General features: G+C 39.1%; 1 protein-coding gene across 1 annotated transcript; it reads right to left on the bottom strand.

Annotated features, from left to right (window-relative positions):
* Positions 1–10,033: 10,033 nt before the first annotated feature.
* Positions 10,034–13,984, bottom strand: LOC131434134 (uncharacterized protein K02A2.6-like). Its single transcript, XM_058600780.1, has 2 exons — positions 12,728–13,984; positions 10,034–12,655 (listed from the first exon to the last, which is right to left on the bottom strand). The coding sequence occupies exons 1-2, from the start codon at positions 13,982–13,984 to the stop codon at positions 10,034–10,036; spliced, it is 3,879 nt and encodes a 1,292-aa protein (XP_058456763.1).
* Positions 13,985–14,370: the final 386 nt, after the last annotated feature.

Consider the following 14,370-nt stretch of genomic DNA (forward strand, 5'->3'; position numbering starts at 1 on the left):
GTGGATGCGGGTAGACTTACAGTAGCCCCGATATGACTCATCCATTCACCTTCTTACTATAGCTGTTACCGAAAAGCGAACAAAAAGGGTTGGGCGGATATGTAAGTAGAGTCACTTACTCGTATTCCGCGGGAATAAAAGATGCTCTTCCAACCATAATATCCAGTGCGTGGATGAAGCATATCGCTATACATGCTTGAAACCGCCTGATGGTTTGTTTGAGAAGGGCGCGTCAGACTCATTTCAAACCTTCAGAAGGAAACAAGTGACTTGGGCTGGCTATCCACAATCCCTCGTCCAGTGATCAATTCGTCCGATGCCCTGATGCTCCCTTCCCTTTACGCCCCCGTACAAAATGTTTTATATTGATAAATACAATGAAACATAGTGTAATGAAATTATATAACATAAAATGATATAATAGTTTACAAAATAATATAATATAATCACCCCGATTCTGAAATCCGACGGATTTGTGATACGAACGAATCTACATTTTCGTTCGAGTTCGAATTTTGCATTCTTTATTCCGTTCGACTTGTATGATTCGTTCGGGACACTTGAAATTTCGAACACTAACTGTCAAAGCTATCAACACTACTTACACGTTCTTTTTCTTTTTATATTCATTTCTTGGTAAAAGAAAACGGTCACACTTGTATAAACAAATTAGAACGATTCTAAACCGAACAGAAGTAATACGAACGCAAGTCTTCTTCTTCTTCTTCTTCTTCTGGTTTGCTCAGTGACAATCATTGACAGTGAGCGATGGTGGGGGATGGCACAGCTGTCGCTATATTGCCAGTTTGTTTTGTTTATAGTCTCGTCGACTTTACTGTCAAATGACATGCATATGTTAGATTGGTTTATTTATTTCTTCGAGGAATGCAACCACATTGCGGAGAAGTGTTGTATTTTTGGTGGCAAATACTTGGTAGATGTTGCTAAAGTTGTTTAGCATAAATTTGTTTCTGCTTTGTACGTATTTGTTACAGGCAAATATTATGTGTTCTGCGGTTTCTATCACATTGCAGTTTACGCAAAAGGGATCCTCTTGTATTTTCATTTTTTCCAACCAGTAAGCGGAATAATCGTGACCAGCTGCCAGCCGATTCAGAGTACGAGTTTCTATGTTGGAGAGTTTTAATCCGGTGTACCAGGGTTTGTTAGGTATTACATTCTGGAACTGAAAGAACTTTCTGCCTTTGCCATGGATGGCAGCATATTCAAGGTACCATTGTTGTGTATTTACCTCTGTTTCGTGACGAAAAAAATTTTCTACATCGTGATAAAACATTTTGTTTTTGCAGATGTTTTGTTGAGTTAGGGCTGATTTCGCTAATCGATCTGCTATTTCATTGCCAGTTGTTCCCGTGTGGCCGGGTATCCATTGCAATGTTGTGCCGGTCGTGGAAGCCATCGCCAACAGTCTCTCAATAGTTTCGTCTCGGTGACGAGCCCTAATGTTCGACTTAATGAATTCAAGGCCTGATTTAGAATCGGTCATTATAACAGCGTTGTTGATTCCGGAACGTGATAAATATTGTAGAGCGACCCAGATAGCCTCTATCTCGGCCGACATAATGCACACAGAGTTTTTTAATTTTAAGCTAAGGTGGAAATTTGTCAAATCGTCGTAAATACCAATTCCGCACGAATCCCAAATTCGGGATGCATCAGTAAAAATAATACGTCGTGATGTGTATTTGCCATGAATTAACGATAGCGTTATTTGTCTCAATGTTCTTGTATTAGTTTCTTTTTTTCTCCATAGTCCCTCGGGTAGTTCTGTTTCAATCTTGATATTTTCCCATTGTTTTCGACTTATAATGGATGAAGTTGTCAAATCGAGGATCGGTAAGTATTTCAAGGCAATTTGTTGAATGAAACTATGATTTTTTCTTTGTTCAGTTACAGTGTCGATTTGTTGCTTGACAACGGAGTTTCGGTAGTAGTGTTTTGCCAACTGCTTACCAGTATTCGCTAATCTTCTGAACTCTAGTGGGGATTGTCCAGCTATTGCGTACAGTGTATTGATCGGTGTAGTTTTCGTGCAACCAGTTACTTTTCGCAGACACTGATTGTTCAGGACGTCTATTTTTTCTAAATTTGTTTTGCAGGCAGATCCGTACAACGTAGAGCCATAATCCAAGCAGCTTTTAAATAAAGCGTTGTAGACCATACGCATTGTCTGGGGATGGGCGCCATACTTGAGCCCGCTTATGACCTTAATCAGATTTAGCCGTTCTGACAGACGATATACTAAATTTCTTATGTGAGCACCATACCGAAGCAGTTTATCTATGACTAAACCGAGGTACCTGTGCGTGCGAACGGTTTCCAATTTTGTATCGTCTATGCTGATGTCCAAGTCTTTGGGGCTGCTGTTGAACAGCATCGCTTTAGTTTTTTGTAGGTTCATTTTGAGATTTAATTCTTCGGCTTTAGATTTGAACTTTCTTATGAACTTCTCTCCTCTTTCTTCTACTTGCTCTTTACTTGCTCCTTCGATGATAACTGCAAAGTCGTCGGCAAATTGCACAAGTGTTACACCTTCAACAAAGATGTTATGGAACTCTGATGTGTAGATATTGAATAGTGTAGGTGAACATACGTCTCCTTGTGGTAATCCTTGACTGACGAAACGAGTCAGCGTTTCGCCCGATACCTGAAGTAGGATTTTCCTGTTGGTTAGGAAGGTTACAAACCAGCTAACCATCTCCGGGGGAATACTGCAGTTAAGTAATATTTCTTCCATTTTTTCTACCTTAACACAGTTGAAAGCGTTTGTGAGGTCAACAAAAATTATAGCAGCGACACAGTTTTTACTTTTTATTTGACCGATTTTGTTCGTGACAAATTCGAGGCAAGTAATTGTCGACGTTCGTTTTCTAAAGCCGAAAGATAATTCGGGAAGAACTTTTCTGTTTTCCAAAACGGTTTCTAACTTATCGAGGATTGCCGAATTCAACAACTTAATCCCGCAGTTCACAAGTGAGATCGGACGTGTGCCATCTAGCGTTTCTGGATTTTTCCCTGGTTTAGGTATTGCAACGACTTTGATAGTTTTTAATTCAGTTGGGATTCTCTTAGTCCTCCAAATAGTGTTTAAATCCCGTATTATGTTATCTCTTACGTTTGGTTTTAATATTTTCAGCATCTCGTAGGAGATGCCATCGGATCCTGGAGAAGAGATTTTGCTTTTTCCTTGTGTTTTCTTTGCTAGGTGTTTTTCCCATATATCCTCTGTGATCACATCATAATCTGCAAAGCGCGCAGGATTGTCATCCTTGTAGGGTTCAGACGGAAAGTGTTTATCAAGGAATTCATATGCTAAGCTTTTGTCTGTGTGTACTAGTACGTTTTCGTTCTTCCTTCTGCCACCTGTTAGCTTTCTTAGTTTATCCCAAATTATAGTAGTAGGTGTTTGAGGATCGATACTGGAAACAAAATTGTGAAAATTTGCCTTCGATGATTCTCTCTTCAATTTGACGAAAATCGCCTCCTTCTTTTTGAAATCTAGAAGCTCCTTAATTCCTCCGTTTTTGTTGAAAAGGGACCTTGCGACTCTTTTTTCTTTCCATGCTCGTTCAACGTCGTCAGACCACCAGAATTTCGGCGAATATTTATTCTTTTGCCTAGAGAGTTTTATAATAGATTTAGCAGCTTTCTGGAGGTCGTTTATGGAAGTAACGCGGTCTGTATCTATATTTTTGACTTGCTCGAAGATTTTTTTTTTATTGATGAAATATTGTGGTTTTTGGCGAGCTGACAGTTGCACAACTGTTTCTAGGGCTACATGATGGCTTCCGATACCGTAGTCCAAGATATTCGTAAACGTATCGAGTAGAAGTGATGTTGATACCATAACTAAATCGATGGCTGAAGGGGTTTTGCTTATATCCAAAGGAAAGTATGTAGGTTGACCATTATTCATGATGATTAGATTTTCTTCATTCGTTAGATCGTTAAGAATGGAGCCTTTTCCATCTGAATGGCAGTTATCCCAAGAGTGATGATGTGAGTTGAAATCACCTCCAATTATTATCTTTCTAAATTTGGCTGTTGCTTTAAATATCATCTTCAACTCATTTTCAAAATCTGATACTAGTATGCATGGCGACACGTACAGCGATACTGCCAGAATATCTTCAGCGATAAGATATCGACCCACTGTCTGTATTTTGCTAGAATAAGGTATTTGAACTTCTCTGGTTTTAATTTTTTTGTTTATTATTATTCCCGCGCCACCGTAACCGTCACTTCTAGAATTGAGAAATGTCAAGTACCCTGGTATTTTGTATTTGGAGTGTTCAAACTCGATTTTACTCCAGCTCTCTGATATAAAACAGACATCGTATTTTTGTCCGAATAACACACGTGTTAATTCTTCCTTGTGTTTCTCTAAACTTTGAATGTTAACCTGGAATATTCTAATATTGTCTGACATTTACTTACGATTTGACTCGTTCAATTTATCTTTCTGATTATTTCTGCTTCGTGATCTGTGTCTGCTACTCGATTCGTTCTTTCCTGTTCGGGGAACGGCACCTAAAACTGTGTAGGTATTTAGGCTATCCTGGGAAGTGTTTGTGTTGACACTTAATTGTTGTATTATCTCCTGCGATCGTTGTTCGTCAATTTTCTTAGCCCATCTTTCGTAGTCAGTGACTCGAAATTTGTTGAAGAGTGCTATTCCATCTCCAAGCTCTTTGTGGTCTTTCTTTTTTTTGTCTGCACATATTTCGGTCGATTCCATCTCCATCTCGGCAGTAATAGATCGTTTTTCTCCTTGCTGTTTCTTCTTGTAGCTTGGTTTTGAAGTAAATTGGCCGGCTACCATGTCCGCATATGATTGCGGCAGTGCAGGATAATCTTCTTCGTTTTCTAATACATCATATCTGTTATATGTGTAGATAGGATGCTGTTCCTTAGCTTCCATATATGTTAGAGTTGTTCGTGCCATAATTGTTTTGATGTTTCGCTGTCGGATTCGTTCTGGGCATTCCATGTGCGATGTGAGATGATCGGTTTTGCAGTAAAAACATTTCGTATGGCATTCTGTTTCAGTATTTTCGTGCACCAGCGAGCAGGTCGAGCAACGTTTCTTAGACTTGCAGTTTTCCGTACGATGGTTATATCTTAAGCAGTTATGACATAAGATGGGTTTATTTATAAAAGGACGGACTGTATTGACACAACAGAACATGCGAATATCTTTTGGCAGCTTGCTTGCGCGGAATATAATACCAATTCGGTTGGTTGGAATTTTTTCCCCGTTATTGTAACGATGTAGTCTGTTGATGTTGATAATCGGGAGCTCGCTTTTGATGTTCTCTCTGATCTCGTCCATGGTCATTTCTACCGGAACTCCAGCAACCACGCCGGAAACGGAAATGAAACTCCGTGGAATGTATGCTTTATAATTATTTTCCTTGAGTGCTTCATCTTTTTGCAACAGATTTGCCGACTGACGCGTTGACATGAAAACAATGAGCTTGTATTTTCCAAGTGGCCGGATGTTAATTATATTCTGTCGGTAATATTCTGATTTCGTCATCAAATATCCAAATGTCAATTTATTTATGCGTAGGTTGTCATTTTTATTGTCCAGCAGTTGTACTATGACTCTGTACGGTGCGCTGTCCGAATCATTGTATTCGTATTCTTGGTAAGCGCGCCCCCTGTCCGGCGGCTTCGCCATACTGTATTTTACGGTGAAAACTGTATTTCCTGATGAAATTCAACTTTCCGAAAAAAGATAACACAAGTTTAAATAAGTTATTCTATTGTCGCTTCTAATTTAACGTCTAATTCACTGATTTTTCTAGATTTTTTCGCTCCTTTAAAAAAAACCAATATGGCGCACTCAAAAAGTCCGAACCGAATGGAACGCAAGTCGATCGAGTAATGTTCGAAATTTTAACAACTCGAACGAATGATATTCGAGTTCATACCCAACTCGAACGGAATGCAGAATGGAAATTGCACATTCGATCGGAATATTTCGAATCGATCGACGTACAGAATAGGGATGAATATAATATATTATAAAACAATATATAAAATAACAGTTAATGTAGAGTGTCAGTTATGCTCTTCTATCTTCGCAATACTGCAGGAAGTAGAATATTTCTGTTCTAATAACAATAATAATATACACATCTATAAAAATAATATATGTTATTATTATTGATGACAAATCAATAATAATAACAATAAATATAATAATGAAAATAATAATAAAAAACAATATAATATAGTACAATGAAATATATACTAAATAATAGAATGAATAAAATGATATGTTGCGATATGCTATGATATTATATTACTTGAATTTATATGTCCTTCTCATCCTCTCATTCTGCCATCAACGCATTCCATCGACCAATTGTCACCACAGACACACGTGTACACGCTTAAAAATAGTTACTCAAAAATGAGTAAGATCTCACTCATCTACAGAAAAAGTGGAACAACTCTAATTTAGAGTAACTCCAAAGTTACTCAAATTTGAGTTCTTCCACTGGAAACGATATTTGGGTAAAATCTACTCATTTACTGAGTAATACTTTATTCGTACATGTACAAAAACAGAGTAACTATCACTCAAATTTTGTGTGAAATTTTATTTCACATATACCAAATTTGCAAAAAAATTGCTCCTTTTCTGAGTGTATTGTATTAAAATGTTTAATAATTGAACTCAATACTATATCAAGTGGTGGTCGCTTGGAGTAGTGTGTTATGCTCAGGCACCAATCATACACTTATTCCTCATAAATGACATTTGAGCATATTCGTTTCCATTCTAAAGCACAACACGAAGCTGATCATTCCGGTTTTTGCAGACACAACACCGTTTGTGTTGATCGACTCACCCTCGAAATACGCGTCTCACTAACAAAAAATACAACCTGTTGCTACAAATGGTTATTACAACTTTTAGACTTATCGCGAATGCGAATAGTAACTATAAAACGAGATTTTGCGTTAAACTCAAATTTAGAGTAGGAGTTACTCAATATCATTGATGATAACTACTCAATTTTTGACGTTTCCATGTATCATTTGAAAATGAGTAACTAGTACTCAAACTTTGAGTAACTTTTTCTAAGCGTGTAGGAATGAAACAGGAACCAGTAGGACCAAGCTCACCTTGTGACGACCTTGATATTTAGTTAAAAGTTACTTCAAAAATGATAACTTATAAGGAAAACAAATTTATATTTTGCGCAGAGGTACGTAGTACTACTCATAATAAACCCTATAATATAATATAATATAATATAATATAATATAATACAACATAATGCAATACAATATAACATAATATAATAGAATACAATAAATATAATATAATATAATATAATACAATATAATATGATATAATGCAATGCAGTATAATACCATACAACGTAGTATATAATAACATAAAATAGTGTAAGACGATAATATATGAAATAATATGCTATGATACAATATAACAGTTAATGTCGCAGTGTAAATTACGCTCTTCTAATAATAATAATAATAATAATAATACATGATGTAATAAACAACAGAATTATATGTTGTAATATACTATGATAAACACTGCACTTTAGGATGGGCTTCAACCTACAAGCCATTTCGCACCCTCTCATTCTGCTACTAACGCAGAAGGCGATAGCACCCAGTCGACGCCGTTCTATTGACCAAATGTCATCATAGATGCTCGGGGAGGCATGAGATAGGGACTTGTGAGGACTTAGTTATCTCACCATTTGACGACCCGCAGTAGGCGTGTGTGTTGGTCCCAAATTCTCTCCAAGTTTTAGAAAAGATGAACTCACACATTTTCTAGTAAATAATAAATTGCTAACATTTTACAGCCTACATTTATAATGAGAGTTTCGTTGTGCAGTGTCGTGCTCGAAAGGAAACCATTCTGGCAACGTCTTAAGGACGGTAATAAAAGCTCATTTATTGCTTCATGTCCCATCGCTTGCTTAGAACGAATCCTATATCTCATAACCATTAAAACTCAGTGACACCTACGGAAGAGTCTAACGAGTCGCCGTCTTTTCATAAAGTAGGAAAAGGATTCCTTTCTTTTATATACATTCCTTTCATTATATATCCATTATTCTAACTTGTGAACAATGGTGAGGGGGAGATAAACGCAATGGTGTCTATTATGCTGCTGAATTATGTTGTTTTAATCCACCTAGTGGTGTAATGGTGCTTTTTCCATAAACATTTCACATTGGACATCTTGAATAACTGTCTCCGGAACCGGAATCGGGAGACTGTCGAAGTTGCAGCAGTAAATTGCAGACCTACAACTTCGACTAATTTTACAATCTGATTCGAAAATTTCGAACTTTTCCATATCAGTCTAGACATTTTTATCTTTCATTATAGTATCTTTACCTCAGCATCGTATTTAACAAAAATCATACACCGGTAACAGACAGTCATGTGTGCTCGGTGGTGATGAATACGATTGTGTTTTCAAAATCGTGTTGTTGGTTTTCGTTTTCTTTATTGTGTTTTTCACATAGCGTGCTTCGTTCGTAGACGCGGTGTTGTGTTTTCTTCTTTCGTATCACTGCATATATGCACCGGTGCGCTTTATAAGACGGTTTTAAATTTGGTACACTCATCATCTTGGAATTTCGGAACCATAAGTCAGATCCGGAAGAAATTCAGAAGTTATGTATGGAATCATAAGACCAACATAATTTGAAACTAAGTTTGCAAAAATCGGTCAATCCATCACTGAGGAAAGTGAGTTCGTTCCTTTTTAGACTTTGTGACCACTATTTCCGGTGCTTCTGAAAACATCCCTCCCATTGGTTGGTGGACTTGACGGTATTGCAAACATCATCACATACAATCAATTAGCGTTACAGTTTGATAAAGATATGCATTACAGCTTTTAGTTTCATAATTGAATTGAATGAATAATATATGGAACGACTTGAATAATATGTTGATTGCATTACGCTCCAACATCCGGGGTTGGAGAGGCCGGTAGGCCGGTTAGCTCTTTTTGCCTTTTACATATATAAAGGTTACGAAAGGTTTTTGCCTTTTACATATATAAAGGTTACGACTTTTGAACCGAGGCCCGGAGGGCCGAGTGTCATATACCATTCGACTCAGTTCGTCGAGTACGCAAAATGTCTGTGTGTGTATGTGCGTATGTGTGTATGTAACGTTTTTTTGTACTAACTTTTCTCGGAGATGGCTGAATCGATTTTCACAAACTTAGATTCAAATGAAAGGTCTTGTGGTCCCATACAAAATTCTTGATCATTATTTGAATCCGACCTCCGGTTCCGGAATTATGGGGTAAAATGTGCAAAAAAAGTGAAAATAAGTGCACTAACTTTTCTCAGAGATGGCTGAACCGATTTTCACAAACTTGGGTTCAAATGAAAGGTTTTGTAGTCCCATACAAAATTCCTGAATATTGTTTGGATCCGACTTCCGGTTCCGGAGTTATGGGGTCAAATGTGCAAAAAAATGAAAACATTTTTTCTAGCTTTTCTCATAGATGGCGCGACCGATTTTCATAAATTTAGGTTCAAATGAAAGGTCCTGTGGTCCCATACGTAATTCCTGAATTTCATCTGGATCCGACTTCCGGATTCGGAAATATAAGGTAAAGTGTGTTAAAAATTGTATACCATTACTGAAAAGGGCGAAAAACCGAAAAAGTTTTCTAAATCGACCTCAAATCTTCTCCAATTAATAGTTTTTATCAGTAGACGGTCAAACAAACCGATTTCGGTTATTCTTTTTAGGAATCGAAGAAAATTATTTTTAAGAATACCACAGTATTATATATGATGGTATGATTGATATGAGAAAGGCATTGTTGGGATTAAATAAAACCACGTGTGTAAGTTGGGAGCTCACTTTATTAACTGACCGCATATCCGTGTTGCTAGTATTACCAATCACAACATATCTTCCTTATTTTATTAAAAGTCGTAGAATCCATATATTAAAAGCATAGAAATGAAATTATTATTTAATTTTACGGTGTGTAATCATTAAACCATTTGGGAGCCCTTACTTCTCGTCTTGGTCGTAACTCAATTTTACCTTGGACTTTTTCTTCTTGTACAGATTGACGTACGGGTGTTAGAATGTTGTTTTTCGTTGATGCCGCTACGGACTGATTATCTGGTTGTGTAATTTCCGTGACCCCGTAGCGTGTTTCTCTCTGTTTTGCAGTGTTTACAAATGGTTTCACATGAGATGTGTTTCTTTTGTAACTTTGTCCATCTGGTGTTTCAAGGGTTAGACTGTTTGAACAACGACTAACGATTTTTGCTGGAGTCGGTAAAAACTTCGATGCGAGTTTGTCCTGTAGTGTCGTGTTTTTCATTAATACTGTGTCACCAACAGTAACTGTGGATTCCTTGGCACCGACTCGCTTATCCCTGATCTCCTTTGCGTGACATTTTGCTAATAGATCGCGATCTCTCAACTCACCGTCGTCCCAGGCATCATGAACATGAGGAATTACATCACGAAAACGTCTTCCGAACATCAGCTGTGCGGGAGATACACCTGTTACCGAGTGCGGCGTTACCGCATACATGTACAAGTATTCCTGGAGTGCTTCCTTCCAATCAGTTCCTTGTTGCCTGCTAATTTTCAGTACTTTAAGAAACGATCGGTTCTGCCTCTCAACTTCCCCGTTTGCACTCGGCCAATACGGTGTAGTGTGCAGCAGTTTTATACCACGGTCTACACAGTAATCTTTTAACTCCTGACTCGAGAAGTTTTTTGCATTATCGAACGTGAGTGCGTATGGCAATCCCAGCTTAGTGAAGTTCTGCTTCAGGACACGAATGACGTCGCTGGAGGTAGTCCGTTTCATAGGCTCAGCGAGCACATAACGACTGTATAGATCGATCAATATAAACAAATAATTACCATTTGGAAGTGGTCCGAGGAAATCGCCAGCTAAATGTACCCAGGGAGCAGACGGTAATTCTCTTATGCGCATGGGTTCTGGTTTATCAAACGGTGCTACTAGTTGGCAATCAAAACACTCTTTGCACTTTTGCTCGGCCTGCGCGTCTATGCCCGGCCACCAAACTGCTACACGAAGTCTTCTTTTCATCTTCTCACGGCCAGGGTGACCGCAATGGGCCAGCGATAAGACCGTTTCTCGCAGATTACTTGGAACAACAACGCGGTTTTTTCTCAGCAGCACCTCTCCCGCGAAGCACAGCTCGGACTTGAACGGCATGTACTTTTTTACATCATTCCATATATCGTTATGGAGAGCACGTTTTACTTCTTGAATCTCCTTGTCATCCTGAGAATACATGATCATCACGTTCATTGTTACCGCGGGCGGTTTATTAATTTGAACAATGGAGTATAACTCTTTTTCAGTTCGCCTATCAAATGTGTTTTCTCGCAGAACTTCGGAGAGCCGAGACAACGGGTCGGCGATATTAATTTTACCGGGCACGTGAGTAATTTTATATCGAAATGATTGCATTCTTAGAATCCACCTTTCTTGACGTTGATTCGGTGTCGACTTTTCGTTGAAAATATTCAACAGCGGCTTATGGTCAGTCATGATGATAAATTCGAGGCCTTTTAGATACATCTGAAAACGCTCGGCCGCCCACACGATAGCCAGAGCCTCCTTATCTAATGTTGAGTATTTTTTTTCTGTGGCGGAAAGGCTCTTGCTCGCATAGCTAATGACTCGTGGCATTTTGTTTATAGTCTGGAGTAACACAGCACCCAATCCGCAGTCGCTCGCATCCGTTATCAATGTGGTAGGATAAGTAGGACTGTAATATCCCAAGTGTTTGGGATTTGATAACGCTGTTTTTATCCTGTCAAAAGATTGTTCACTTTCGTCTGTCCAACGGAATTTAGAACCTTTTAGAGTCATTTCCCGAAGAGGGGAAGAGATCGTGGATAAGTTTGGGATAAATCTTCCCACATAGTTTGCCAGCCCTAAAAAGCTTCGCATTTCTACCGCATTACGTGGTCGACGAAAAGACTTTATCGCGCTTATTTTGTCGTTCATGGGAAGAATCCCGCTCTCGGATAACGTGTGTCCCATAAAATTCACAGAATGTTGACCAATTTCGCATTTTTCCATATTAACTGTGAGGCCATGCTTTTTCAGTCTGGTCATTACTGCAAGGACTCTCCTGTCGTGTTCGTCCTTCGTAGCTCCGAAAACCAGTATGTCATCGATGAACACTTTGGTGCCTGGTAAGCCTTTCAGAATGCGTTCTATTTCGCGTTGGAAGATCTCCGCCGCGCAGCTCATGCCGAACATCAATCTTTTGTACCTGTAGTAGGCGTTTGGTGTAACAAACGTTGTAATCTCCCTGGACGCGGGGGCCAATTCAATCTGGTGGAATGCCTTTATGAGATCGATCTTGCTGAATATTTTTGCCCCTTCGAGATGTGGCATTATCTCCTCGAACGTCGGCAAAGGATGGCGCTCTGGAATAATAGCTTTGTTTGCTTGCCGCATATCTATACAAAGACGAACGTTTCGCCCTCCGTCTTTAGGTGTGACTACCAACGGTGACGCCCAGGTTATTTTCAACGGAGCTGGCTCGATAATGTCTTGTTTCAGTAAATCGTCTAACTTGTCCTGAACCAGGCTCTGTAAAGGAATCGGTAGACGGCGGCATGGTTGTTGCACGGGAGTGACTTAATCGTTTATTTTGATTTCCACCTGAAGATTCTTCACTTTTCCGACTGGTAATTCTCCGTTCGACACAGAAAACACTTCGCCATGAATCTCCAGTATGCCGAGGGCAATTGAAGTATTTTTGCACAGCAAGTTAGCACCATCTTCAAGGTCAACAACGTATACCTTGTGATTAACGGACTTCGAACGAGTGGCGATATCAGTTTTGATTACTTTATGCACTCTAAGCTTGCCATTTCCATACACACGCAAAAACTTCCTTGGATTTGGTCGATTGTTTGCCGTACATCCACGATTTTTCAATAATGACCACGTCTTGCGACTGATTACGTTGACGTGGGCACCCGAGTCCACAATCCAATCCAGCTTAACGCCGCCTATATAGCAAGTTACCTTATCGTGGCTCACACCAGTTGTATTTATTTGTTGCACATCGGTTTCGCTTCCTTCTACATCAGTCTCGCATTCACTGTCTTCCACAGGAGATGATTCATCCGAATTGTCACGTATTTGCCAGATCTTCTTCTTGTGCTTCTTCATCATAGATCGTCGAGTTTCGGGTTTTGTTTTACACATTTTATGAAAATGGCCAACTATATTACAACGGTCGCACGTTTTATCCTTTGCTGGGCATCGCTTGTCGCTCGCGAAGTGTCCCGTGTTTCCGCAGCGATAGCATACATCCTTTTTCGAAATTCTCGCCAGATTGACTTCAGTGTCATTGACCACGTTGGGACTTTTCATCTGTTCTCTGTTTCTCTGCACAGTTTCTATTATTCGTGCTTGTTCCAAAATATCGGCAACCGTCATAAGTTTTTTTCTTAGGATGACTTCTCGCAATTCTTCGGATCGACAATTATCAAAAATTTGCTCTGTAATACGCATATCAAGTGCTGCACCATATTCACACAGTCGACCTTGTTCCCGAAGTCGGGCAGTAAATTTCTCGACAGTCTCGGCGTCTTGCTGTTTGATGCTCCGAAACAAAAACCGATCATAGGGAACGCTCGCAAATGGAGCGAAATGCTCATCTAGAATCCGGATAGCTTCTTTGTAAACATCCGATCCCGGAGGTGGGGGATTATCGTTGCCTTCCGTGTCATAAAATATATCCTGAACTTCTTGTCCTGCATAGTGGAGTAAATACGCTTTCTTTCTCGATGGCAAGGCGATACAACTTACATCTAAGAATAGATCCAATGATCTTTTCCACTTTCTCCACCGTGTTCCAATCGATGAAGTATCCGATATGTCAAAAGGTTGCAGCGAAGGTTTTTCCATATTCAATTTTACGCAACTAAGGCGAGTTCACTGTTTTCGCTTCTTCTTTTTTTTTCGTATAGCACCGAACCCTGGGTGCTACGCTTCTACTTCGGATTTAATTCCACAGAAAACACGATTTTTTCCGCCGCTATCAGCTGAATATCGAATCTAATCGTACCGTTGAACCGAATTTAGTATTTCCTCACCGAATTTAATCGACTCTCCCCGAATTTAATCACAAATCCCAGCCAAAGTCGCCAAAATGTTGGGATTAAATAAAACCACGTGTGTAAGTTGGGAGCTCACTTTATTAACTGACCGCATATCCGTGTTGCTAGTATTACCAATCACAACAGGCATCATTACATCACTAGGTGGATTAAAACAGGTTTTTATGTTTTATT

Source organism: Malaya genurostris, chromosome 3 (assembly GCF_030247185.1).
Source record: "Malaya genurostris strain Urasoe2022 chromosome 3, Malgen_1.1, whole genome shotgun sequence".
In the NCBI taxonomy this organism is placed as follows: domain Eukaryota; kingdom Metazoa; phylum Arthropoda; class Insecta; order Diptera; family Culicidae; genus Malaya; species Malaya genurostris.